Source organism: Podarcis bocagei (genome assembly GCF_964188305.1).
Source record: "Podarcis bocagei genome assembly, chromosome: 8".
Taxonomy (NCBI): Eukaryota; Metazoa; Chordata; class Lepidosauria; order Squamata; family Lacertidae; genus Podarcis; species Podarcis bocagei.
In genome coordinates, this window is record NC_138133.1 from 53381514 (window position 1) to 53405185 (window position 23672).

General features: G+C 43.2%; 1 protein-coding gene across 6 annotated transcripts in view; it reads left to right on the forward strand.

The window, feature by feature from the left end:
- The window catches only part of RGS20 (regulator of G protein signaling 20), a 48035-nt gene extending 25824 nt beyond the window's left edge, over positions 1 to 22211 (forward strand). For 2 of the 6 annotated variants that reach the window (XM_081205179.1, XM_081205174.1), the window contains 4 exons: positions 13610 to 13758; positions 18619 to 18696; positions 20568 to 20802; positions 21759 to 22211. In XM_081205179.1, the coding sequence (XP_081061305.1) occupies positions 13610 to 13758; positions 18619 to 18696; positions 20568 to 20802; positions 21759 to 21947 (651 nt within the window). In that variant the 3' untranslated portion in view covers positions 21948 to 22211. Of the gene's footprint in view, positions 1 to 493; positions 1226 to 1924; positions 2446 to 2465; positions 2586 to 13609; positions 13759 to 18618; positions 18697 to 20567; positions 20803 to 21758 lie in introns of those variants that run through there. The other 4 variants (XM_081205178.1, XM_081205175.1, XM_081205177.1 and 1 more) reach the window with 4 other exon arrangements.
- Positions 22212 to 23672: the final 1461 nt, after the last annotated feature.

Genomic DNA, 23672 nt, shown 5'->3' on the forward strand with positions numbered 1-23672 from the left:
GAGCTAATAGCGGGTTTTCGAAAACAGAAAAACAATGGTGTTCAAGCCTGTCTAGAATTCTCTCGCTGACCTCAACTGGTTGCCGGCTGCATGGAGCTGGCTGCAATGATTGACTGTTAGTATCACACATAGTCTCAGAGCATAGGCTGCATGTTCACACATTGAGATGTGGAAACAGACCTTAAATGTGAACTGGGACTATGTATGTACATTTGTTTGAGAGATGTTCACACAATCCATTTGCTATAATTATTGAATAATAAACGAATAAACGGGGTGATCCAGAAGTGGGGCCTGCTTGCGTAGACTTAGAATCAAGGTTACAATTATGGTGTGAGGAAGCGTCAGGAGCCCAACATTTGCTGCAGTACCCCACTGAGGCAATACAGGAACCAGCCTCAGCGAGCAGCTAAAGCCACTTTGCACATGACTCTTAAGTAAACCAGGTTCTGAGACTGAGCCCAGGTTTATCTATTATTATTATTATTATTATTATTATTATTATTATTATTATTATTATTATTATTATCTGTTAGTCTTTCTTTTTCTTCTGGCTTACTAAACGACCTACAAACAACAAAACGAACAGGAAAAAAAACCCAAACAGATAGACTGAAACCAAGAAAAGAAAGAAATACAGTATAAGCATCCCGCCCAATTCCAAAAGGCCACACAGATAGTTAAAGGCCAAAGGCCTGGTTATAGAGGAAAGTTTTTGCTTGGCTTTAACCCTTTCCACTACCACAAAGGGCCTTCCAATTATTCCCGGTGTTTTGTATCAGGGGCTGTGTTCCTCAGAGGAAAGGGAAGAGGAAAGGCAAGCTCAGAGGCACTTTTTGGTTTGTTGCAACTTCAGGGCATGGAGTGAAAGTGTATGGAGTGGAGCAACAATGACATCATGACACCCGGATCCGAAATGTGCTTGTAAATAAGTCCCGAGTTCCAGCAGCTGATTTAGGGAGGTGGGGGTCAGCTTTGAGACCTTCCAGAGCTGGAAGGACAGCGCGGCTTCTGAGCTAGGCGTGAGATTAGGAAGCCGTAGGGACGAGAAGCTGGTGGCGCCGGTGCTTTTTTTCCTCCTCGGAATCTCGGGTTTCCGAGCCAATCCAAACAGGATGCGAGCTGTCGTGGTCGCCGCGGCTGCCTTGATGAACGCGCTCGCCTCTGCCGGTAACCAGGGAGCCCTGATTCAAGCTCCCGAGAAGCAGGAGGAAGTGACGCCCAGGTTATTTATGCATCGAATCAATTTCAGTTTCGGGGAGAACAGCGCTGCTCTCTCGCCCTCTCCGAGCGCGAGCCAGGAAGCCCTGGAAAGAGAGGCAGGAAAGGCAGTGCCTGAAAGCAGCAGCCGACTCCTGGCAGAGCTGCATCACCTGATCGCTTCCATGCCAGCCTCTTCGCAAGGCGCTTTTGCTCGCCTCGCCTCCGCAAACAAATCTGGGGCAGGACTTTCCCTTGCGACCGCGCGTTTCCCTTACAGAGGCTCTTAAGGGTTCCGTTTAGCATTTAAGCCTACCTAGAGTGCTGTGGGGAGAGGGATGGGTAGGCGAGGCTTTTTCTCCAGATCCAATTTATGCCGCGATTTCTTCCACATTGCATTTGATTTCTTCTGCTTAACAGAGAAAATAAGCCCTCATGAGGTTTAGTGAAAGGAGACGTCCCTGCCCGTATCCAAGGGGGTTCTTCCGTCCGTTTAGATCGTCTGATAAAGCGGTCAGGATGTCAGAGGGGAGCGGGTGGCTGTGACAGGCAAAATGAATGCCTCTGTCTTTTCATCTCTCCTGCACAAACACCTTGTTTACCCCTCCATTTCTCCTCCCCGAGGGAGATCCGAAGCAAAGCCGGAGCCTCCCTCTTCGCTACCCACCTCTCCTCCCTCCCTTCCATCTGTTTTCACAATGTGTTTGCTGCAGATGTTTGTGACTCCAGATGTCCGTTGCCTGGGCTGGCACCCGCGCGGGCACGTGCCCGTGTGTGGTGTTTTCAACAGCCGGGGCGCTTCTCCGGGGGCGGGCAGAGGGGGGAGCCGGCGGGGGAGGCGGGAAAATGACGGCGCGCTGCAGAGAGCGCTTGGCCGGGAGCTGTCCAGGGTGCTGAATCGCGCCAGCGGAGGCGAGCGGGCGCTTGTTTGGCCGAGGAAGGTCTCTCTGGGGTCCCCGGGCTCCGTTTCCCGGCCTCTCCAGTCCGTGTCTTCCCCTCCACGTCTACCAGAAAGGCGCTGGGGTGGAGGATAGGCGGCCACCTGGACATTGTGGTGCCTGAGAAGAAAGGAAGTTGGGGACCGAGCCGGGGTGTGGACGCTCCAGCAGCCCGGGCTTCCTAGGCGAAGCAGAGAGACGCATGCGCATGGCGGGCGAGCTGCCGTCCCCGGCTGAAGAGCCCGCTGCGAACGGATGTGAGCAATGTAAAGATTTGCACCCGGCTCCGGAGATCGAAGGGGAAATTGTAAGTACCCGGCAGCCCCTCGGACTCTGCACCGAGACCGGACGGGGAGCTGCTCAGGCTCGCCTGGGCGGGCTCAGCTACCTCAGGCTCAGCTGCCTGAATGGTGTGTGTGTGTTTCTGGTTTCTGGTAGAAGCCCCCGGTAAGTAAAGCTTGCAGGGGCGACTTCCCTCGCCTACCACTTGGGCTGGTGTGGGCTTCCTGAGCTTTTCAGTCAGGCGCTCACAGGTGAGTCGCCCAGCCTCATGCCACAGGCGTTTGAGGTTCTTGGGACCTGGAGGTTCTGCCCGGAGGAAGATATCCGTTCTGGGGAGGGAGGGTGCCAGGGTGGAGTAATATTTCCGACGGGGTGTCCGTCCGGGAAGAGAAGCAGGCCAAGTAGCGTGTCTCCGGGGTTGGAGAGGGGGCTTCGTGTCGGCATCGCCTCCTGAGGGGTGGGGGGTAGGCTCAACTGGAAAGCAGCTGCGGGATGGGGAGCATTGCTGGGCATGGCCATTGGCAACAGGTGCTCTGTCATCCTTGGTGCTGAGGAACGGGGAAAGCGGTTTAGGAGTGAGCTCTACCACGAGAAAGGGTAGATGGAGAGGGATCCATATCCCTGGCCAGGTAGAAGGCAGTCTGGATCCCCGCTACGGGAGCTTGGCTGGTGGAGGCTCGGTGACCCCAGGGCGCTTGACTTGGCAATTCCCCCCGACCACCAACCCAAGAGTCCTCCAAACACCAGGTACTCGACTGGATCCTGCCTGGGTCACCGAGGGGCTCTCCGTCCATCCAGCCCTGCAAGAGAGCCTGTCCTCAAGCCTAAAGGAGAAGCCGCCTGAGCGAGAGTCAGGTCTGCGGGCGATCCTCGGGAACGCGCAAAAGGGCTGGGAATAGAAGCGCTTGGAAAAGTCTCCTGGTTACGTCCATGTATATTCCACATATACTTAGCCGGGCGTGAAAGGTTGAGAAAGCAAATGTCTCTTTTTTCCTTTCCATCCTCCTTTCCTGCACAGCTGGTAGCAGTTCCGCCCTCGCGTGGAAACTGCCTCCTTCCCGGTTCCCGCCTTACCTGTCGGCTTCATTCCGGGAAGGCTTTCGGTCTAGATTGGTGCCGAGTCAATTTCATCCCGTTCGGCTTTGCTTTTTCGCTGAAGGGGGAATGGCAGGCTTGTTTTCGCCAGCACATGATCTTAACTGCCCCCTTTCTAAAGTTAAGGAGCAAAAGGACAAGCAGTAAGCGAACCCATAGCCAGATCTTTGCCCGCTTCTTCCGACAAAGTCCCTTGGAACCGAACGCCAGGGGGCGCCGTTTGAAAAGAGGCCTCAGGGACCCCTCCTTGCCTATTAAAATTAGTTTATATGGAGTATTTTGGACCCAGAAACACGCAGCGCAAAAACCCCAAGCTAAGCAGAGTGATGTATATAGACAGGCTTACATACATCAATCAGTGGGTGGATTCATAATTGCAGGAATAATTTCGTTTAACTGCACATCCCTATTATCTAGGCTCTTAAATGATGAAGGGTAGTTTAGCTGTTGACATTCTCACATGACTAGTCCTGTATGAACACCTTGTTTGCATATGAATCATGGCCATGAGGGGTATCTGCCTAAGTCTTTAAAGTGTACATCTAAAATGTAAAGCATAGGTTTGTAAATGTTATGCATCATACAAATACATTCATCATGGAAGCAAGACTGGCTGCAGATCTCTGTCAGGCTTATGCCCTCAGTGGCCAACTTGGGGTTGGCATGATCCTCAGTTGAGAACATTGACCTTAATGGGACTTACATATATTCAGCTAGCTCTGGATCACGCCTACAGTGTCAAAACCCAATCATTAGTTTCAGTATTAGTAGATAATATCCGAAGTATGCAACACAGCATAAGCCAGAGTGAAATGCAAACCACTAACCATACAATGCAATCTATGGCTGATACTATATATATCACGTACATATGCACATTTATATCCTACATTTTCTCCAAAGAGCTTAAGTTGCCGTGCACACCTCCCCCTTTCCATTGCATCCTCAGAACAATGAGGAAGGTTAGCCTGAATGATAATGACTGGTCCAAGTGAGTTTTGTGGCTGAGTGGGCATTTGAACCCTGGTCTCCTGGTCCTAGTCCAACACCAAGTGGCTCCATGTTGTCTGTCTAGTTGTATGAATGCAATAGGCTTGGAGGTCAGAAGTTTTCTGACTATATACTGGTGCATACACAATCTGGGGTTTGGGCACAGCTCAACCAGTTGGCCAGTTATTGCAGTGGAACCTCGACAATTGACAAGCTAGTAATATAACATAGCATGTCTTAAAGCTGCTCCATTCTTCTATTCCCACTCCAATACTTTGGAGGTTATGCTGTTTTTTATGATGTAAGTCATGAATTATACAGTGTCACGTTGCAGGGAAACTGGCCATTACCCTATAGCGAAAAGAGTACCTAGTGGGTATTTTTAAAAAGTCAGTTCTGCAGCTAAATTGTTGATGTTCCAGCAGCTGAACTACAATACAGTATTTCATTCAAATACAATTATGAACGTGAGTTGCACCAAGAATATTACTGGTCCACTAATGATTTTCTTCATTTTGGAGTCTTGTATTAAAAAATAAATTGTAGAATAAACTTGCTCCTAAAGGGCTGTCACTACGCTACACATCATCATAGTTCCAATACAAAAATAGGAATAACAGATGACCTTTTAATAACCTTGAGAGTTAAAATTTCCAAATAGCAGAAAAAGATGATGAGCCTAAATGGTTTTAAAAGTTCTGAACAAGTCTTTTTATGAGGAATCTTGCCTACCTAATAGAAGGCTGGAGGATATTAGAAAGATTCAGGTTTTTTTATAGTAATTGGAATCATTTTATATATTGCTGCAATATGTGCTACAACCACACATTGAAGTACTATTATACACTCTGTTGGAAATATTCAGACACAAACATTTTCCTAATGTGGATTTTTCTGATATTTATTGAAAGTCCTTTTATGCCACCTCCTGGGGCAAATCCTAACCAAGGCAGATTAGAGCAAAATTAACTTCATATATATATATATATATAAATAGTAGGCTTCTTTATCTTCATAATGACAGCAGGAGCATTATGCTTCCAAATCATTCACAGAAAAATGCACTTGCAATAGATTGCATCCAGTGTCAATGCTACTCAGGGCAGATCCACTGAAATTAATGGATATAACGCTTAAGGTATACTAACTTCGATGGGTCTATTCTGATTATAACACAGTGGAAGTAGAACATAGCCATCATGGTAGAAATGACAAGCAGGTGACTGAAGGGGAGGAGCAAGGCAGCTGAGAGTTGTGCATGGTGTGGGCACAGTGGTGGAGACAATTTGATGCTCCTGACCCTGCACCCACACCGAGCCCCCCTCGGCTCTTTTAGATGTCTCAACTTTACAAAACACACTTCCTTCAGGCTTTCTCCTGAAGCTCCACTTGGCCAGCTTTGGGGACCCCGCAAAAGCCTTCAAATGATCATTGGGGGCAGTCCATGGGTGGGGAACTGGCAGCCCACATGCAAGATACAGTCCAGTCTGTGGGACCTTTGGATCTGACCTAGGGCTTTCTCTCCTTGGCTCTGCCCCACGTGGCATTTAGGCTTAGGCAGTTGGCACCCTTCATGGCAGTTGGGACAAGAGCATATGTGGAGAGCCTATATGTGGCACTAACATCCTTTGCATAATTGCCAATCAGGTGTTGATGTCATAACAAATGCACATCAGCATCTCCTTTGTGTTTAGGGGAGTCACGCCTTGCCATTGGGCAAGCTAGATTGGACACAGGATACCTGGTCCCGCATGCAATTTAGGATTCACCTGTGGACTCATACCCAAGCATAGCAGTATGAGGATTTCAACAGAGGATTCCAACTGAAAAGGCAAATGAATATGAATCAATGATTGTGCACTCCATGATGAGTCACCCTGAGGCAAACCACCATGCTGACCAATACAGTGTCAGTTTCTATTTGATCAGAGTCAGATTTCAGCACTTAATACAATAAAATCTGAGTCATAGCTCATACACTGCCACATGATTTCAGCACCCACTATGAGCTGTCAGATTCCTTGGTGTGAATCACAACATACTACAGTGAAATTGGCTTTGTTGAGGCCATTCATAAGAAAGCCTGGGGAACAGAATGCTCATTGAATTAGACCTTGACAGGAGTCAGTTGAGAACATCGGCTTCAGCAGCTGTCTGCTCAGCTCCATTTTGTTAATTATCAAGTAGCTCATAGAATCACAAAATAAATGTATTCAGCAATATATATATATCATACCCACACATGCCCACACCCATCCACTCAAAGTGAGTTTAACTAAAGCAGCACACTCAGATGTAACTATTTCAGTGACGGACAAACTAGCTAATGATTTTTCTGCATTTAGAGTTCCTTAAACACACACACACACACACACACACAGGTGCGTCAAGCTGCTGCCATGTTTGGGTGTGATTCAATCAACTACGAGCAAATTCAGGTTGCACAATTAAACCTGATTTGCTGCTCTTGCACAACAAGCCCACTTCCCCTTCAGCACTGGATTTTTGGTGCTGTAAGGAAAGTGATGGAGAAAATACAGTGGAAAGTGTATAACACTTGCTTGAAGCAATGCCATTTAACCTCCCTGAAAGCAAAAAAGAATGAATGCTCAATAAATAGCTACGGGTTTGAAGCCTGCATCCCAGACCACTGAGGATAATCTTGGCCAATGTCATCTAACATCCCTGCAAACTTTGTGCAAACAAATCAACATAAATGTTCAATAAACAGGTCATCTAGAAGTACCCTATGTACCTAAGGACTTCATTTTAATTTTACATTCTGACCTTCAAATAGTAAAAGTATAAATATATGTATGGTTCCAATAAAGTTGAGAACTTGAAGGTTTGGAGTTAGTATCAACATTAGCCAGTTTTCCAAAGCAGCCTACATTTGAACACATAATTGTCCCCATTTAAACCCTCTTCATGCTGTCAGATTGCTGTCAAATAGATCGTGGATAAATCGAATGCAAGCTTGAGCTTATTAGTGAATAGGGCAGTGTACCTCTTGTTGTGACTGTGTGGGTGGGTGTTGCAGTTCTGACTAGCATTGCCTTTGAAATGTAAAGCAATGCTTATAATGCCTGCAAAAAAACAAAGCTTTTCAGAGCTAAAAACATCATACTTGGGCGTAGGCAACCTAGTTTCTGGTATTCTATAACTTTTTAATATGAGGCTTCCATAGTTGTACTGAACTGAAGATTTCTCTTCCACCATGAATCACAGTTTCCAACTGCTTGGTCTGTGGTACCCAGTCTTGCACAAAATTCCTTGATAGAGAATAGACTGACCACAGTCATATATGTTCTGGCAGTCTCCTGACAGCACTGATGTGTGCAACTACCTTCAAGGATTATTCAGAAGCTACAATTTGCACAGAATACAACAGTGAGGATTTTAGTGGGGACCAGTCATTTATCTCCCATTTTGCCAAGTTGAAAGAACTTCCTGAGCCTCCTGTGCACTTCCAAGCCTAATTCAGAATGCTAATAATACTTATCTTTAAGACCCTATATCAAGGGTGTGAACTTGTGGCCCTCCCACCATCCCTGCCCATTGGCCTTGCTGGCTGAGGCTGATGGAGTCTGACAATATCTAGAGGTCCACAGCTTCTCCCTCACTATCTAAATCTCTTGGGATACAGGTACCCTTAAGAAGAAGCATCTCCCATGTCAACCTGCCAGTGGCCTTAGGTTGTCAGGCCCCTTTCTGACCACCGCAGCTGAGCCTTTCTAGCTGTGACTCTTTGATTGGGCAACACTTACCAAGAAGGCTTGCCTGTTGCTTTCATTGTGGATGGGGAACCTGTGGCTCTCCGAATATTGTTGTACTATGATTCTTATTACCCCTGACCATTGCCATGTGAGCTGGAGCTGATGGGAATTGGGGTCCGACAAGAACTGAAGGAAGACATGTTATCCCCACCCCCATTTTATACCAGCAAACACCTTTTTAACGTTCACCCAGGCTATTAAAGTTTGTTCTTTTAGCTGCTGCTTTATTAATTATGTGTATTGTTTTAGTTCACTATATTTTTACTTTTTAAATAAAAAAACCTCTGCCTTGGGATAAATTTTGATGAAGAGTGGTAAAAAGTAAATGACATACATAGATAAAAATGAATAAATAGTGTTCCTTTGTGCATCGTGCAGTCAGCTTCCTTGTATCTGGACAGTAGGAGCAGCTGCAGAAGGGAGCCTCAGTCTTGGTAATTTCATTCACTGGTAATACCAGTGTCTTAACTTGGCTACTGTAATCTATGCTCTGGTCAGCGGCATTGTGTGAGCAGAATGGGAGGCAGGAGGTGGGGGCTGCCAAATTTTCGCCTTGCACAGGGTGCCACTGAGGACCTTCAAAGTCTGCCTCAACCTTATGGATTCAGAGGAAGCAAACGATCTTAATCTAGCAAATTCATCATCAAATTGACCAGCAAGGACCCAAGGCAAGTTAGAGAAATTTGAAATTTAAAACTAAAAGCAGTTAAAGCATTTTAGAATCACAGGAATAAGGTGGACCCCAAAAACCCACAACTCAGGTGTTCTTCAGCATTCACTAAAAGCTGTGCAGTATCATGAAGAAGCAGACACTCCTCTGTGGGGAGGGAAATGCACAACCTAGGGGCTGTCTCAGAGAATATCCTCTCCCAGGCCACCCCCACTTCCAAACTTCTGAGGGAGATGGAACTTCCAAGAGCCCCCCCCCCCTGCTGATCTTAACATCTGGCAGGGTCTGGAGGGAAGGAGGCAGTCTTTCGGATATTTGGGACTTTGAACCTTGAATTCGGCCCATAAATGAACTGGCAGCCAGTGCAGCTAATTAAGCACATCCTTCCTTTTAACTAACAAGTAGTCACAAGTGCTGGCAATTAAATTAGACCAATTTTTCCAGTGTAAGCATCTGCCTTTGTGATTTGCTGATTTGGCTTTAGGGAATAAAAGGAAACATGATGTTTGTGAGTGTAATAAACAAGAGCTTCAGAGACAAAGAAGCGCTCCTAACTTCTCAGCGAGTTAACCATTTGTTAATACACACATTATCATAGGTTCTTCTTCTTTTCAAATGGTCTGACATCTTGATCAAGCAAGGGAGGCAAAGCTAATGAGGTAAAGTGAGCTCTGCAAAATTCTGCTTCTAACAGGATGCCTTGCCTGTGGAGAGATTGGCAAGCTGCACAATGTGACCAACCCCAAATCTCTCTGCTGAGCTATGCTTCTTCTGGCTTTGCTTTTGTTTTCTCCTTCGTTTCCACTCATTTGCCCATCTCTGCCAACCTGTATACTTCTGTCTTCTTTTCTGTACATTTGCTTGAAGGTAAGCTAGGGAGCAACAGGGGCCCAGAAAGACAACGAGGGATGTGTTCTTATTCAAAGGGGATGCAGGAGTCAATATCCACAAATATATGGATTCAGGACAAGATTCTAGTGTCTCAAACCAGCATCTACCTGAAATGAAGTGTGCAACAGAAAAGTGTATCTTTGGCAGGGGTGGGGAATCTGTGGCCCTCCAGACATAGTTGGACTCCAGCTCCAGTCAGGGATGATGGGGATTGTAGTACAACATTTGGAAGCCATCCAGAGTGGCTGGGGTAACCCAGCCAAATGGGCGGGGTATAAATATTTATTTGTTTGTTTGTTTGTTTGTTTATTACACCAGAGGTTCCCCACCCCTGATTTATGGCTACTTAAATGTGATTATGCTTTGGATATGTGTTCTAGCTTGCCATTTGAAAGTTAGTTTTATTGCACAATACATGGAACATTGCATATAACTCTGTTTGATGTAAGTTGTTTATTTTAAAGTCCTAGTTTTTTTATGACTTAGCTGCTGGCATGTTTGTCAAGCAAAGCAGGGTCCAGTATGGTTTTTGTTGAACTGTATATTTTGTTCTTTCTACAGCTTGTAAACTGCCTTGTGTATAACAATATAGAAAGGCAGTATACAAACTAAAAGTGAAATGAAAATGAAATTTCATAAGCAATGGTCTTCTGCTGTGCAGGCTGATCATGAGTTGCAACTACTGAATTTCCCCTTGCAGTACAGTTATTTAAAGTGTGCCTTTGTCAGATATAGAAAGGAAACCTCAGCCTCAACCACAGCAGCAATAGCAAGGAAGGTATGCAAACTTCATTTATTTAGGACACAAAAGAGGCACATGACCTGAACAGTATTTCCCCCTACATTTCCTCCAAAAACCTGTGCTCCCTGAATATGTATGCAAGACCAGTTCCTGCTTAATTTAGGAACAAAAGTAAGCAGGAATAAAGCCACATCGAACAATATACCATCTGCTTTATTATAGCTCTCGTTTGCTGTGAGAGCCAAAGTACAATTGAAAATAAAGGCCAGGCCAATCATCTTGTCAGTCTTGAACACACACAGCCCTTTTCAGCTTCAGCAGTCTCTGCGTATGCCCCATTCACAGAACCCTCTCTCGACAAAGGGGCTCACATGGAACAAGGAGAGAACCAACAGAGAAATGTGGGCCTTTGTTTGAGATCAAATGGATTTTCTTCTCTTTCCCTTTTTGACATTTCAGGTTATTTTTCCCACAATTAACACCTGATCGGACAGTGGTCTATAAAAATGCTTTTGCAAGGCGGGCAACAAATCTCTAACAGAATCCTCACTGTTTTCATTTCACAGGGCACATTTCATTTATTTAATCATAGAAGCAGGTTGAGAGACAGTAACAGGCCCAAGGTCTTCCAGGAGCCTGCTGGTTGACTGAACAGAGATTTGAACCTGGGTCTCCCCAGTCCAAGTCCAACTCACTGTCAGCTACACCACAGTGGTCCAATTACACTGATACACCTATAGTAAGTGTGCAGGGTCCTGTGTTGCTGCATAAGAATGGACAGGTTTGTTATTAAGTGCTATTCTCCTCTTTGTTCACTTTCGTATGGCATCTTCTGATATATAGATCACTTCTTATAAGCATATCCAGCAGGGGAATCCTGTTAAATGTGTTGTAGTGATAATTCTTGCAGTGGCTTAAAGACTAAACAAATTCATTGTGGCGTAAACTTTTGTGAATTATACTCCACTTCACTATTTGCATGAAGTGTCATCCCAAATCAGCAAGCAGAGGTACATGTGGGTTGGCAGTGGGAAGGGGAGAATGCAGGAGAGTGAGGTCAGAGGGTGAGAATGATTACCTAAACCCAAAATAATCCCTGTGACCATTTGAAAAGGCTGTATGTGTGATAAACACGGGATGTTTAACAAGGATGGGAAAACTTTTTGCCAACATTTTGGGGGCAAGTGCAAGTGGCAGACAAGGCCAGAAGCAAAAGTAGGCAGAGCAACGAATGCAAAGTTTACCTTTTTACAGCAGGCTAGTTTCTACACATGGTCACCCACACTTCTTTATCCTTCAACCAGGGAACCAAGAGTTGTAATCAGAGTTCAAGGACGCATTCTAGCCAGGCAAAAGCACTGGTTCAGTGCTCTTCTGTGTAGACGTGTTTAGGATTATGCTATATTCTCATGTGCTGCTTTAGATAAAAGCATAGGGATAGTGCCTGTGTTGAATACCAAAGACCCCAGATTCAATCTCTAGTATCTCCCCTTGAAAGAATTAGGTAGCTGCCAATGGGAAACACCTCCGGCTGAGACTCTGGAGAGCTACTGCTAGTCATAATGGGCAATGCTGGCTAGATAGACGTGGCAGCCTGAGATGAGGAGGCAACTGTTGTTGCTTCTGCCTCAAGCTCTCTAAAACAAGAAGCATTCTTGCTGTGACCTTTTCTCTGTTGCCCAGCTCAACTTTTGGGGCAGTGGAGGCAGGATGAAGACATTCAGAAAGGTGTCTGAGCCCCCTGAGAAGGGCAGCCTGGGCAGTGTTGCAATGAGGTCATTTTAGACTTAAATGGTCAACATTTCAATCAGGGGTCGGCAAACTACAGCCCGGGGGGGCCGGATGCAGCCCACCAGGCTCATAAATCTGGCCCGTGGACCCTGCTGCCCACTTGGTCAGTCCCTGTGCTGAGCTAAACTGGCGTGGCATGGCGTTTCCTTGAAAAGAAGTTGCAGACGCCTCACCACCTGGGGACTGACTTCTGCAATGCTGGCACAGCTCTGGATTGGCTGCAGGAAGTTCCTGCAGCCAATCCGAAGCCTCGCCGCCCACACACTGAGGTAAACACGGCGAGGCCATGGACCGAGAGGCTGGCAGGTGGGCCTGTGGTCTGCGCTGCACCATGGGCATTGTGTTGGGTGCATTGTGGGGCCTCAGCCACACCTTGGCACGCCCGCTTGCCCCATGCCTGGTGCCCAGCTCGGCGCTGCTGCTGGTGGCACACTCAGCAGCCGCGCTGGAACAGCTGCTGCCTGGTGCTCCTGAGGCGCGGCCTGCCCACCAACCTGGCCTCATATGATGGGCTGCAGCACGTGGTTCACGCCGCCTGGGAGCTCCATGGGGACGGGCTGATGGAGTGGCTGCTGCTCATCAACAATGCCGGTGAGCGAGTGGCGCCAAGACGCGCTCCTGAGTGCGTGCAGAGTGCATTCCTTCTCTAGGTCCAGAGGCAGCTGTGGGACTGGCCTGCAGGGTATTTATTTTTTTCAAAATATAGTCAGGCCCCCCACAAGGTCTGAGGGACAGTGGACCGGCCCCCTGATGAAAACGTTTGCTGACCCCAATTTAGATAGTAATGTGTATTACCTGTGTCTGCAACAGGGCGAACTAGAAAACCAAATTTTGAAAGATGGCAAACCAGCCCTGTTGCTCTCATGGTGGGATGGGGGTCCCTCCTGCTCATTTTGCTGAGTGGGGCCTTGGGAATCTTTCCCACTTCCCCTGCTCTCTCAGAAACTCTGTTGCATTGTGCTATGGATGAAACAAAGACCGCAAAACACTTGGCAAATTAAAAATCAATGACAAACAGTCACGGTGGGTTTAAGGACATTACCAGCCCAGAATTCCTCATCTGATTAGGACCATGAATTAAGGAAGCAGTTTCTTCTGACTGCTCCACAGGCCACTTCACCTATTAGAAACAATTAGGAACGCCACTGGGTGCCAAGACTATGAGTGAAGCAGTAAACCTGATGCCTGGGCTTTTTCCACAGTCTAACCTTCTTCCTGTTTTTTCCTCATGCAGCCCATGGGATCCGAGCGGATGGAGATGCGCAAAAGGCAAGCATCTGTGACCCAGGAGACACCGAGCTCTGTACAGCCACAGCCAGGGATTGAAAACCGTGGGTCCAATGCCTGCTGCTTCTGTTGGTGCTGTTGTTGCAGCTGCTCCTGGTATGCCTTTAAACCATATTCAAACCTCTTGGGGGAAGAAGGGGAAAAGATGACACCATGTATGCCCTTGAGTAATCAGATGAGTTTTACAAGGGGTGGAGGAAAGGCGATGCAGCTGTTGCCTACTTTTCCATAGATGAAAACACCAAACAACATTTCTTCCAGTTCTTTAAATCTTCTGGAAATACATAAAGATGCAAGCAGAGCTGGAGCCATTCAGACCTTATGTGTTTCTCAGCTGCAGGTCAATGCAGGAACGTGTTTAGCCTGAATAGCTCAGTTGGTTAAAGTGTGGTGCTGGTAATGCCGAGGTTGAAGGTTCGATTCCCGTATGGGACAGCTGCATATTCCTGCATTGCAGGGGATTGAACTAGATTATCCTCAGGGTCCCTTCCAACTCTTATGATTCTAGAACAGCTGAGTCAGACGCTTTGGGCTCCAATACCCATCACTCCTTACCATTGACCACACTGGCTGAGGCTGATGTAAGTTGAAATCTATCGATATCGGCCAGGGACCAGTTTGGGAAAGGATAGTCTAGGAAGGGGTGTAGCTTATCAGCAGAACAAATGCTTCACATATATTAAGTCCCAGGTATCTCCAGAAAATCTCACCTAGCAGGGCTAGATGGATCAATGGCTAATGGGGGACAGCTCTTCATAATAATCAGCAATGTGTGGATTCCATTATTTAAGGAAGGAAGCATTTCAGAGGGCCATACCCAGAGGCTCTAACTTCAATGGACCACATACTTCTAAAAGTACTATGAAACAGCCATTGCTGAAAGAAACAGAAGAGTGGATACCTAGTCACCATTCCAGAGAAACCAAGAGAAGGCTGATAATTTGAAGATGTGCAGGGCTTTTCTTCAGCTGGAACTCACTGGAACTCGGTTCCCGCACCTCTCAGGTGGGCACCATTGCCATTACAAGAGAACAAGGGAAGCGTTCAGGGCGAGTTCCAGCACCTCGTTTTCAAGAAAAATAGCACTGAGGATACGACCTCACTCTACAGCTAGTTTAGCTATCCTGTGTGCTATCTACTAAACCTAGACACTGCAACAAAGAGAAAAGGAACAAAGTAGCACGTATAATTTTCAAAAGGAAAGCTTCTGAACAGCATATTCTTAGCAGGGATCTTTAAAATGCATAAGCTGACATATCTGGGACTTATCCTCACAGGATTCAGCACGGAACATAATGTGCACTTGGTCTATATAATCCAGTTCCCCATTGCAATCAATCAGGGCAGCACAGAATCAGCAAACTGGTGTATAGGGATCACTTCAGAATCATCTTATTGAGTTCTCATTTTAAAAGTTTTTGTTGCTGCTTTCAGTAAGTAACCTGTAGCCTATAACCCAAGGTCATGCCCACGTTAAGGATTTTTATTTGAGAAACAGATGGACAGCTAGAACTGAACGGTGTACTTTGCCCCTCCCCTGGCTAGTTTTTCTGCATGGGTGCACTCTACAACATGTCATTAATGCAATAATAGTGTATATGTGGTGGATTTCTACCAGATCAATCCACACGTCATTTCCCTTTATTCATTGTTCTGCTATGCTTCCCCAGTTGCATTATTGACATCTAGAGGGACACTCCTGCACTATAGCACAACAAAAGCAGGGCATAAAATAAGCCAGAACATTTGTTGTATAAAAAACTATAGGTTTTCAGCAGGAAGCTATGGAACATTCACCAATTGCAAATAAAGCAGTACATCTGCCCCAGAACTTCTGCAGGTACAAACAGGATCACTTATTATTCATTCATTTATTTATTTGTTAAATTTATATACTGCCCTTTTCCAAAGATCCCAGGGCAGTTCACAACATAAAAATACAAAATGAGAACACAAAATACATAACAAAACAAAAACAGACCAATAACCTCCCCTCCCTCAAACTCATTTAGAAAGATATTAGAATGTTTAATCAGCCCAAGGCCTGGTAGTAGAGAAACAACAATTATGTATGTACAGTCAAACCTCGATTGTCAAACGTAATCTGTTCCACAAGCCTGTTCAGCTTCTGTAATGTTCGACAACCAAGGCACAGCTTCCAATTTGTTGCAGAAGCTTCCTGCACTCAAGCAGAAGCCACATCGGATGTTCAGCTTCCGAAAAGCGTTTGAAAACCGGAGCATTTGCTTCCATGTTTTCAGAGTTCGGGAGCCAAAACGTTCCAAAACGGGGGCATTTGGGATCCAAGGTTATATAACTGTATATATAACTACCCTGATCCCATCACAAACACAAATCATGAATGCATAATAAAAAGGATGACCATACACTACCCCACTTCTGTCAAGTGAGAGATAACATCAAGTATCTCTCAATCAAAATGTTTATTTTAATGAGCTGAATAGGGTGAAAGATTATGAGTCATGGGTGTGTGGAGAATGTGCTTAGCTTAGCCTAGCTTAGTTTAAGGTAAAGTTAAAGGGAACTCTGACCGTTAGGTCCAGTCGCGGACGACTCTGGGGTTGCGGCGCTCATCTCACTTTAGTTGCTGCATTGTTAATAGCATTTTATAGATTACATTTATTATTGATGATCTGTTAATAGAACATCACAAATACAGCATAAATATAAAATAATTATGTTATTGCTATTTGTTGTTTACAAGCTGCTTTGGGTTCATTTGAAGGAAAAGCAGTATTCAAATACAATCAATCTGGAAAGTTACTCCTTTTGTCCTGACGACAAAACATACATATCAAATAGTCTTTCAAGCATGCATAAAGGGGTCATCCATATTGGGTGGGATTGCTGCAGAAACATGAAACTAGCTTGGACAGATGCAGGTGAGAAATGGCTGCTTACCCTTTTCAAGGGATGGGCAGCGGTTGCTGCACGTCATCTCAGATTCCCAGGGAGCAACGCTGGGGCAGGCAGTGAAAAATCCCTGGGCTGGCCACTCTGATTGGCGGGCTTTCCCACCCAGTTGTTTGAACCCTGGCCAATTTGGCCAGGGTAAGTAGAGGGGCTTGAGAGCAGACCAGACCAGGCTTCACTCCAGTCCACCCTTGGCCGATAAAAGCTGGCTGCACCCGACCCCCTGGGAAATAGTCGCTCACTTCAAGAACTTACTGCTGAAAATATTTTCTAGTGTAACCACTTCTGCAATATTAGAGTATCACCTTTCAAATATTGTTACTGAGCATGGCTGGCAACAGGATTTATTCATGTGCAGTTATTTCAACTATTTCAGAAGGAAATAAAAGCACAATAGGTTTTTGCACGACAGGCATACGTTTGTCTTTAGCTTGGATATAAAGTTCACAGTCATTTTATTCCATTTTCTTTTTAATCCCATTGAAAAATATATAATGAAAGTTAAAAAAAAAGTTGCTCTGTTGGAGGTTTTAAATTAATTTATATTCATGACTCTTAAAAATATTACTTGCACTTAATAGCATCCTGCCCAAGTAAAAAACCTCGTTCTACCATCAAAATTATATACTTCTTCAAAATTACTGTTTTCAAGTCAGGAGAAATGTGAAAAACGGCGATTCAAAGCTCTATTTATAATCCATGTTTATAGAAAGGATTTCCTCAAATAACCTGAATGGGCTGCAAAGAAAAAGAAAAATATGAATAGGAACAGAAATAGTACCCCAAGTTACAAAATCTCCAATACTGAAAGCTCTTGTGGGGTTGGAATTAACCATTTTAGAGAAACTGAGGAGAAAGAACAGTCACCAGATGGGCTTTTGTTGGCTGAAGTCATAACTTATGCTCCATCTTTTCATCAGCAATTCAGGATCAATTATACTTTTAGCCAAGCAATTATGGTGAATGGTCTCTCTTAGGTGGCTTGAAATTAAAAGGCCACAGCTGTCTTTTTGAGAAGCATGAGAAATACAAAAAATAAAGCAGAGTAGGAACATAGTCTCCTACACTGTTTTGCATAGAATTTATTTTTGTCCAGATAAGCTTTGTTAGTGGCGGTACTGATAGTCTTGCTGAACAATTTTCTTTCATTTGTATCCCACCCTTCAGTATTTCCATTCCCAGGATGTCTTTTATATATAATGTTTAGACAAACAATGTAACAATGCAATTAAGTGCAATCAAACAAAAGGCAGCAGGGCAGCCAATGGTTCACCATTCAGCAGATTATTATTTTTTTAAAAAGGAGTATATGCAATAACACTTGTAATGTAGTAAGTACTAAGGAGATAATGGGGTTATATAAAATATGGGTTATTGAAAAAGATGCAGGAGAAAAGGTTAATAATAGGACCCACAGAGGGGAAGGTGGGAAGTCCAGAGATTCAGAGGAATCTTTAAATGTGGATGTATATGGCTGTATTGTTATAATTTTATACTTGTAAAATCAAATAAAAATTATATATATATATATATCAGGATAAAGTTGGGTTTTTGTTCTGCTTTTAAAATCACAAGAAAGAAGACACAAAGCAGGAATCAATTCTGCTGTGAAATGTCCTATTCAATTTACCCAATTCAAGAGAAATATTTTGGTGTAGGAGTGCATTGTTCTTATACAGTGGTACCATGGTTTGCATACGTCTTGGTTTGCATACGTTTTGTATTACAAACACATCAAACCCAGAAGTGTGTGTCCCAGTTTGCAACCTTTTTTTGGATTACAACCCTTTTTTGGGGGGGGGGATTATGAAAAAAAAAAATTTGGAGGCCCCATTGGGTTACAACCTGTTTTGGTTTACAAACGGACCTCCGGAACGGATTATGGTTGTAAACCAAAGTACCACTGTACTGGGGCGAACTTCTTTGAACATATGATCAGGTTTGAAAACTAGAGGAACAAATTCAAAGCTTCAGCAAACTTCTTTATTTCCACTTGATTAAACTATGCTTGTTGCCTTGCAGTCTTACTGTTAGGAATCAAGATGAAAGAGCAGCATCACATGAACTCAGAACAGAAGCTATTCCAAACTGTGAAGAAAGGTAAGAACTAGCTGGGTAACAAATCAACACAGAAGACTAATTTTTGTTTCTACACTTGTGTCTATCCATCTAGGCTGCATAAACAACATGCATTTAAAGCATGTGCATGCACACACACGAAACAATCCTGGGAACTGCAGTTTCTTAAGAGTGCTGGGAAGCTCTATAAGGGATAAACTACAGTTCCCAGGATTCTTGGGGTGGTGGTGATGGAAATGCCTGATAGGTATGCAGCCTTAGACTCCTACAACTGGAGGTGGCTGCCACACTCATAGCTACTTGCATAGAACGCATGTCCATGCAACTCTGATGATCATTTGCCTAGTTGCAGAAACAGGGAAGGCTAATACTAGCATCTTTTTTTAAAAAATCTTCCCCTTTATTTTTCCATAAAATTTTAAGAGAAGTCGCCATTGTCATATTTCCTAACAATTTAAAACATGGCAGATATATGCCCTGGAAATACATGACAGGTTATAGGGATGTGCACAAGTCGCAATGTATGCCTTATACAGTATCTGCAGTTTTAGGAAACCTTATCTGTTTGCAAGTAACTCTGTAATTTGAATTCTGAGCTGCTCTGTTGAAAACAAAGTTCTGAGTTGTATCCAATGTCAGTCATACTCCAAGTAAACTCTCTGAAATTAATGGAAATTTCTAACTTATGGCCATTCTTTTCAATTCTTTTCAATCATAAACAGAGCCTACTGTGAACAAAATTTATTTGGAGACATCCCATTGTGTTTCCCCATTTATTATAATAGGTAGAATAAAAATGATAACTTTTCCATGTTTTGACCAAAGTGGATAAAATTTTTCAGGCACAGGAGCCTTACCAGAGTAGTTCAAACCCACCAATTTGCAGTTAAGGTCCAGGAGATTTGTATGGGGGAAGTAAAAAGGATTAATTTTCTTCCATAATCCCTTATGTGGAGAACAGGGGCTCGTCTATTACTTTAGCTTAATTAAGTGGTGGCTGAATGGTTTGTCTTCCTATTAGTACATCTTTTAACACTTTGCAGCTTCACTCCAGCTTCTTTCTGGATGTTATTTGTGTTCTCCAATAGGCTTTAAAAGCTTTTATAGGTCTCCAATAGGCGAAGAGCTCTCGGTTGTCATTTATGTTGTTTAAGCAGAACAACTTAAGTGTTTTTAAAAACTTAAAATAATGCTTATTCCTTAAAAATGTATTGTAACAGAAAAAAAGCCTGTTTTAACAGAAAACAATCCAGAGCTCCTCAGTGATCTTCAGGCAGCATTTTGGATAGCCTCACTTCTTGAAAAGCCCCTGGACATAGAGAAACATAGATATTATAGAAGACCACGTAAGAGATGTTATATAGGGACACATAAGAGCCGTATCTTGTACAGAATTATATGAGATTTTGTGGGCACTCTGATCTGCTCATGAGGGATTATTGACATTTAACTCAGGGCGAGGAAAGACCCTCCCAAATCACCCCAATTTGCCTCATTATTCAGCCCACACACAAGAGGTGAGGCACACCTGTAGCAGTCTATGGCATTGTTCTGCCCAATAATTAACACTGCTGCTGGCATGCATAAGATGAATTTAGCAAGTCATCTACTCAAATAGTAACTTGCCACACGGTATATTTTTAATTGGCAAGTCAGTCGTCTGCATCTTTAGCCGAGTGGTGAAATTGTTGTTCCTCCACTTTCTTGGATTTTCAGTTAGCTCTAGGGCAACAGCAATATTTTCTCCTCAGCACTTGGAAAAGGCTGGTATTGCAGCATGCCATAACATGCATTTAATCTCCCGATTTCTACAAAATTATCACCCACTAAAGTTCTCCTCTTGTACTGTTAACTTGGTAATGCCCGGTCTCTATTTTTCATTCATATTACAGCTCAACTCCAACTCTTGAAGAAGTGAGTGCCTGGAGCCAGTCCTTTGACAAATTGATGAGAACGCCAGCAGGTAGAAACGCTTTCAGGGAGTTCCTTCGGACAGAATTCAGCGAAGAAAATATGCTTTTCTGGTTGGCCTGCGAAGATCTAAAGCAGGAATCTAACAAGGCTATCATTCAAGAGAAAGCAAGACTAATATATGAAGATTATATTTCCATTCTTTCTCCCAAAGAGGTTTGTAACCCTTTTCACACTATTTTGTAGTATACCCGATTTCAAAAGGACTAAGCCAACAATCTAAAATGAAAGTTCTAACTGATATTTCAAGATGTTTCCATTCAGGTATGTAGCTAGTTCAGTGTGTGTGTTTTTTAAAAAAATCAACTGGCTAGTTTTTTTAAAAAAGCTGTTCTATTCTCATTTTATAACAAGTTTTTCAGTTTGCTGAAAATTTTGGGGGGCTCTTTCAGGGACAAAAGGTGGTCTTCTGAGATGAAAGGAACAAAATTATAGTGAGGGGTAAAGTGTGACATTTGAAACTTTGTGAGTTGTAGGTCTAAAATCTTAAACTGCCAAGGAATATAATTAGTCTGGCATTCCAAAATTAGTTTGGCTGAAGCACTTTGAACATACGAGGGTGTCTGACTGTAGGTAGGAGACTCTTCTAGTCTCTGATAGGTGTCTATATATAGCCAATAGGTTATACTTAAACATCTGAAGGCAGTCCTTTTCAGGGAAGTTTTTAGTGTGATGTTGTATTGTGTTTTTACTATTTTTTGTTGGGAGCCACCCAGAGTGGCTGGGGCAACCCAGCATATAAATTATTTTATTTATTTATTTTATTATTATTATTATTATTATTATTATTATTATTATTATTATTATTATTATTATTATAATCCATCCTGTCATTCCTCGCAAGTTAAATGTTTCTCCTTCATCTGCAAATAATTTTAGTGTGCTTATCATTAGGTCATTAGTGTACATCCTAATCATTAGGTCAATCTGCTGTGAGACAATAAAAACACAGCAGAAAAGGCCTATTTTTATCATTATTTTTACTTTCCTTAGTTCTGTAACAGAATGCCTACATAGGTTTCAGTTCCACTACGGTCACATTAACTCTTTTCCACAATTTTCAATAGAGAAGATTAACAACTGCTCTTAACAACTGTTTTCTTTATTTACAGGTCAGCCTGGATTCCAGAGTAAGGGAACTTATCAACCGGAATATGCTGGAACCATCGGAACATAGTTTTGATGAAGCACAACTTCAGATTTATATGTTAATGCTCAGAGACTCTTACCCTCGGTTTATGAACTCTGCCCTATATAGGGACTTAGTTGAGTCTCTCTCTCAAAAATCTGCTGAATCGTAGAGTTTTAATATATTTCACACCCAGTCATCTAAATAAACAAGGGAAACTTGGGGCTACCATACTGTCCGTCAACATGGAAATTAGAATTATTGAGTTTATTACCCAAAAAATAACTCAAGACATATTGCATATATTAATACAATGTCAAAAAAGTGTTCTAAGATGGAAGGTTTCCAGAACCCCAAGCTATTTGCAGTTTTGGATAAGAGTTACAGTAAGCTATGATAATGGGATATGGAGATATTAAAAAAAAGTCTTCAAAAAGGAGCAGCATATATAAGATACAAAAGAAAACCTATTGGAAAGAAGCTTTAAAAATTTCTTACAACTAATTAGGAATAAAATAATAAATTTAATTAGGAAGTGGAGGAAGAGTAGTTGTTGCGCCTTTCCCCAAGAATCATATCAAAGTGCTGCACCACTGGGATCAGGGAAATTGGTGTGTAGGTTCACCTTAATGCTATTCTGTCTCTGAACACTTTACAGAGATGAAAGCTGTGCACTCAAGGGATCATAAAGTACATGGTCTAATACTGAAATAACCATGAGATAAGTATACTGCATGTTCAAATAAGCTTTCGGAAGTGTGTTTCTTCAATGGTCATATTCCCCATCGCTCTCACCCTCTCTTCACTGTCATGGAGTTCAGTCTTAAAACACATTCCTGGAATTCAGGCATAAAGAGAACACTCCTCTTCCATTAACATAATTTGGAATTTTGCCTCCAATTTCAATGGGAGCCGAATGTCAACCTTTCTTGGACATAAGCAGCATGTTTGAGGTCAATAAGCCAAATAGAAGTACAAACATTTAACATATAAAGGACTGAAAAGCACTGGTCAGAATGCTATCACCTATAAAGTGTTATTTTACTATTAGTATCTATGGAATGAATTTTAGAAGTTGCATTGTTAATGTTTCTGGAAAAATTAAAGAATTTATTTAGAAGAGGAAAGGAGTTGGGCATTTACTACTTTAAATGAAGCACAAAATGCATGTCAGCTGTTTTCATTACACAATTTGTCACCAACATACATCTGTATTCATGTCGCAGCTATGATATGTATGTTAGGGGATGTCCACCAACTGGATTGGAACAGCTTCATCTTAACCAATTAACAGATGAATCTATTATGGTCACTTTCAACAGTTACCGAGATAAAATACTTAGGGTTGTATAAGTATTTCGGGGTTGTAATTGTGCCAGTGGAACAATGGGACATCCATTTTTGCTCCTCCTTTATGCACCCCACCACCCACAGCTGATTTTCCAGGTTTCACAGGGGGCAGAGACAGTTCTGTCATACTCACAGAAGTCCTTTGCACCAGCAGAGCTGCAACACTGTATACGGTCCTATTCTCATTTGAACAGGCAAATAATTTAGAAATTAAGTTTTCAAGATGCATAGTTCGAGGTTTGAAAAATATATATTAATTGTGGAAACTATCTGTGATGTACACACTTTGTAGGAGACCACTTTCCATTTTAAATCCAGTTACATCTCATACTTCCATCCAAGCAGCAGTTAATATGCAAGAGAGGTCACAGGGTTCAGTTAAGTGTTGCACTTAATCTGATTGCTGGTGAATGTAACACAGTGTGTGCATTTTAAAGCACAGTTCTTCATAAATTCCAGAACCCACAAGTTCAATATTTGAGTCCCAAATCTGCTTCAAATGAAGGTTAATATTTGAGTGGACATGTTGGCTTAGTACTTCAGGACA